Here is a 4,571-nt window from a genome sequence, read left to right on the forward strand (position 1 = left end):
ACTGACCCCAAAGTCTGTCAGGGAGATTTCAGACCCCTTCTTTCTCCCACAAGTAGCAAAAACCGCATCGAGCAGCATGTGTAAATTACTTCAAGTTGGAATGTCCTGGCGCCGTCCGCTTCTCTCCCGGCTCTATAAATTCATCATCGATAATTCTGGCATATTTTTCCTGGAAGGTACTGATAAAGCAGGAGATTCAGAGAAAAAGCGGCTACGCCATCCAAGTGGATGAGGAGCATCTGAGGGTGCAGCTGGACACCATTCAGTCAGAACTCAATGCACCCACACAGTTCAAGGCAAGTGTGTCCTGTCCAATAAGAAGCCTTTTCTTTTTCCTTATTTTTTCAGGTGTTTCATTATAAGTAGACTTATACTATTGTCACACTTGTAGGTTTTATATTTGAATGCATCAGTATTGGTCTGAAACGATTAATCGTGAATAATCAATTATGGTCAACTAATGTATTGATCGATGAATCTTTAACTGAAGCATACAGACTCAAGAAAAGGCCATTTGCTGAAAGAACGACACCGTCAGAACAGTAATTACGCCCAAACTGTACAAAAATATATACATTTTGCATTTAAGATATAAAAAAAAAATTGTATGTTCTACCCAGAACTCTGAAAGTGTCAGATTTAGATTCTCCTGGTTCAAATCCTGTAAAAACCAAATTCTCCTATGAAGCATATTTTGCATCTAATTATTAATTGGCTTATGCTAATGATCAAGTGTTCACTAAAGGAATGTTTTCTTGTTGCACTTTGGGCAATAAACTATATGTTTTCTTATTTAATAAAAGGAATGGTGAAAATCTGGAACAGCTTTTTATCTGATTATCTGAATAATCGATAAAATAATATTAGATCCAGCCTTCATAGGGATGAAACTCCTGTTGTAATTCAGACACACTTTCTATTCCAGCTGTAATTTGTGTTTGTTTCTAATCCTATCCAGGGTCGGTTGAATGAGCTGATGTCTCAAATTCGAATGCAGAACCACTTTGGAGCCGTGAGATCAGAAGAGCGCTACAACGTCGACGCAGACCTGCTCCGAGAAATCAAACAAGTAGGATATCTTTTTGCCCGTTTATAAATATAAGGCTTTTATTTATCAGATTGGTAAGAGTTACTCAGAAATATTTTTTTCCTGTTTTACACCGACTTCATAATATGAGATGGAGTTTTTTTTCTAACTGAAATACTCTTATCTTGCCTCACACTTCCAGCACTTAAAGCAGCAACAAGAAGGTTTAAGTCACCTGATCAGCGTCATCAAAGATGACTTGGAGGACATCAAACTCGTAGAACATGGACTAAGCGACGGCGGCCACATGAGAGGGGGCATCCTGAGCTGAGGACATCCGTCCACCCTCAACTTGTGTCCAGACCCTCTATCAGGCTGAAAAGGGACACTTCTCAACCCAGATCAACCTTCACCAAAGAAGGATATTAAAATCTCATGTTTTTTTGCAGGTGTGATAATTGAGTGTTTGGATGAGTGAGTGGTCATTCTCTGCCGTCTGGGCCGATTTAAACAGCTTAAAGAAGACTCAACAGTGTCTAATAAAAGCAGGCTTCCCTCATGTTAAATCAGATTATGCATGTGGGGCTGTGAACGCATCTAGCAAGTAAGCTGTGGGAGTACACAGCATGATTCAAAACTATGTAAATACATATTTGTATTTCTTTCTTTTTTTATGCTAGTAGAATATTAAATCTTTGGATTTAAACAACTACATCTTCTTTTAATACATTGGTGCAGTAGAAGCTATTTGTTTTTTTTTTTTGTGGTGGAGACATTTCCAGGCTGCGTTCGTTACTTGTATTGTTTGCATTTATTGATTTGAGTCGTTATTGTAATAATGTGGGTTCATTTCTTGTTTACCTTTTTAGATTAGTGGTTTCCTACATCTCATCAAAGCAGGGCTTCACTTGATAGGTTTATGTCCTGGATTTGCATCCTCTACTGGAATGAAAAGGCTGATTGGCAGTTGAACTTATTAGGCTCCTTCAAACCGATTACATCCCCTCATGCAACAGGGTCACCCACATGCTAAGGGTCTGTAGTGTTATCCAGCGCACACGAAGATGTAAACATGTTGTCAGATGTGCAGAAGAAGCAACACTTAACCGTAGAATGCCTTCAGTGTTAATAAATAGGGGAAAAAATGCAGAAACGGATTAATAGCAACTACCTCTACAGACAAAATAACTCTTAGAAAACATTGCAAAACAAAAAGTTCTAGTCAATGAAAATTAGACATGAGGAAGTGAATCTTTAATTTTTTTTTAATTGATATGTTCAATAGCAAACCTTACAAATGGGATGTTTGATATTCCAATAGAAAGTCAGTTCTGGTCTTCAAGGATGTTTTATATGAATATTTAGCAGGTTATCCTGAAACTGTTTTCCAAGGCTTGTGGAGAAGAAACAGGCCCACAGCATCACAGATCCTCCACTGTGTTTAATGGGTCAGAGGTGCTTTTCCTCTTTGTTTTTCTGAACTGTATACAGATCATTTTAGGTGAGCAGCTATTGTCAGCGTTTCCTGACTTACTAGTGTTGTCTCGTCTTTCCTATTTTGAAGAGTGACTAAGATAAGTAGGTCTCTGTGTTGTTGAATGAACAACATGGAAAAACGTAAATGATTTTGAATAACTGCAGGCATGGTTATAAGTTTTAAGTCATATTAGGCATCAATTGGCACCCATATACAATGGTTGATCAGAGAATGTCTATTTTCTTTCACCAACTAAATAGGCAATGTTTAAGTACAAAATTGTGGTAGAAAATCACGGTAGAACTACACTATGTAGGAAACACCTATGATACCAATGGAGAAATAATAATGCACCCAAATAACCTACCCATTAGAAAATGTGGGTCCAGATGATTTAACTAAGCTAACACTGTCAAACGTCCTTTTTATTTACACAGCACATTTAAAAACAACTGACAAGGCGTTTGGCCTGATCTTCAGACTGTTTGGTCTTGTGGTTTTCAAAAAATAATAATCCAACCTATTACTCGCAACTTCTCTCCATCAGGAGTGTGTGGAGAGGTCGGCCAGGCGAAAGGCCTCCATGAACTCATTGATGTCGATGCTGCCATCCTTGTTGAAGTCCATGCTCTGGGCCAGGTCAGTGATGACCTTGTCACTGATTTCCATTTTAAGATGAGAGCTCAGGAGCTTCCAAGTCTGACGAAACTCCTCGAAAGAGATCAAACCTATAAGAACGGGAGAACTGTACACTTTAAGCATTGTTTTGATCGGGCTGGTGCCTCGTTGATTTGTTTAAGTTTAATGGATGGAGCAAAAAAGGAATTTCAACCACTAGTAGAAGTGACTCAGTGACACCAGGTTGGAAGCAGATACATTTAAAATCCAGTATGCATATATCTGAAAGTTCTTTCGAAGAACCTCTGTAGGTAAGGATTTAAGTACAGTGGCGGAGCTAGACTTTTAAAGTTGGGGGGGCCAAGGGGGAGCCAGGAAGTCTGGGGGGGCAAAATTTAAAATGTGTGTGTGCACATATATATACTAAATGCGTCTTTCTGACAGGTAAAAATAGTTCGGGTCGGACCAGAATTATTTGCCTGATGGTGGTTCAGGCTTCTAATGAGTTTACATTTAATGAGTTTGGAGCACACAGAGAAAACCTAGATAGAATGTGTGATCAAGTTGTGTTGATCTACTTATTGTAGTTTATGTAGAGGAATAGCAGCTGACTGTAGAGAGAGGAAAGAAATTAAAGTGCAGATACGTTAGGCAGAAACAAGCGCAGAGCGCTGTGCAATAAATGCTCCACCTTTAAACTCCAATTAATCACACATGAGATGACAAACGCCAAATATACAATATATAGTTACACTGCTTACGTTAATGGTGTTTTAAAAACAAAACCAGTAAAAACTTAACTGAGTTAATATGTCAGATTCCCTCCTCACCTCGTCTTGATAAGAACAGAGAGCAGTCCGCTGGTTTCTGTCCAAACTGTGATCAGCTGACCACTTGGTGCTCAGACAGTTTCAACTTTACGCACAGAGAACATCGTGGAGCTCATTATTAATCATACTAAGAACAATATCTGTCAGAGAATCATCTCTGATCTGGACGCTTTAACCGACCAGAGGCTTTGGAGCGTCCAGCAGCTGATCGGCTTCTGTGGGGTTTTTCTTCCGCTGCAGGATCAGGAAACGATCAGAGTTCTGTCGTCTTCTAATCACGTAATTTCGTGAATTGTTACCTGATTTCAAAAACGTTCTAACAGAGAAATAATAAATGTTTCGTTGGATGACTACAAATTGGAAATAAAATGATTTTTTTCTTTGACGGACAACGAAAAAACTCCAGCGCCACCTCTGCTCCAAACTAGAACATTGTCGGCCCCTCTTCGGTTTTTTCTCTTTTTTGCAGAGGATCAATAAATAACTTATTGGTGTTTTACCATCACCACCAGGTATGAAATGCTTTAGCCTTTGAGTTGCACCACAGCGCAGCACAACTGAAACACCCAGGAGAACAATATCAGCTTGTTGTTATAGGCTGGTATCGCACCTGATCTAA

The 4,571-nt window shown here is 39.1% G+C and overlaps 2 protein-coding genes across 5 annotated transcripts in view; one reads left to right on the top strand and one right to left on the bottom strand.

Moving 5' to 3' along the window:
- The window catches only part of nup54 (nucleoporin 54), a 7,321-nt gene extending 5,582 nt beyond the window's left edge, over positions 1-1,739 (top strand). For both annotated transcript variants that reach the window (XM_008423776.1, XM_008423779.1), the window contains 3 exons: positions 177-296; positions 959-1,069; positions 1,230-1,739. In XM_008423776.1, the coding sequence (XP_008421998.1) occupies positions 177-296; positions 959-1,069; positions 1,230-1,358 (360 nt within the window). In that variant the 3' untranslated portion in view covers positions 1,359-1,739. The remainder of the gene's footprint in view (positions 1-176; positions 297-958; positions 1,070-1,229) is intronic.
- A 535-nt stretch (positions 1,740-2,274) lies between these two features.
- ppef2b (protein phosphatase with EF-hand domain 2b) overlaps positions 2,275-4,571 on the bottom strand; it is a 10,354-nt gene continuing 8,057 nt past the window's right edge. For all 3 annotated transcript variants that reach the window (XM_017308033.1, XM_008423780.2, XM_008423781.2), the window contains one exon: positions 2,275-3,232. In XM_017308033.1, coding sequence (XP_017163522.1) covers positions 3,048-3,232 — 185 coding nt within the window. In that variant the 3' untranslated portion in view covers positions 2,275-3,047. The remainder of the gene's footprint in view (positions 3,233-4,571) is intronic.

Source organism: Poecilia reticulata, linkage group LG12 (assembly GCF_000633615.1).
Source record: "Poecilia reticulata strain Guanapo linkage group LG12, Guppy_female_1.0+MT, whole genome shotgun sequence".
Lineage (NCBI taxonomy): Eukaryota > Metazoa > Chordata > Actinopteri > Cyprinodontiformes > Poeciliidae > Poecilia > Poecilia reticulata.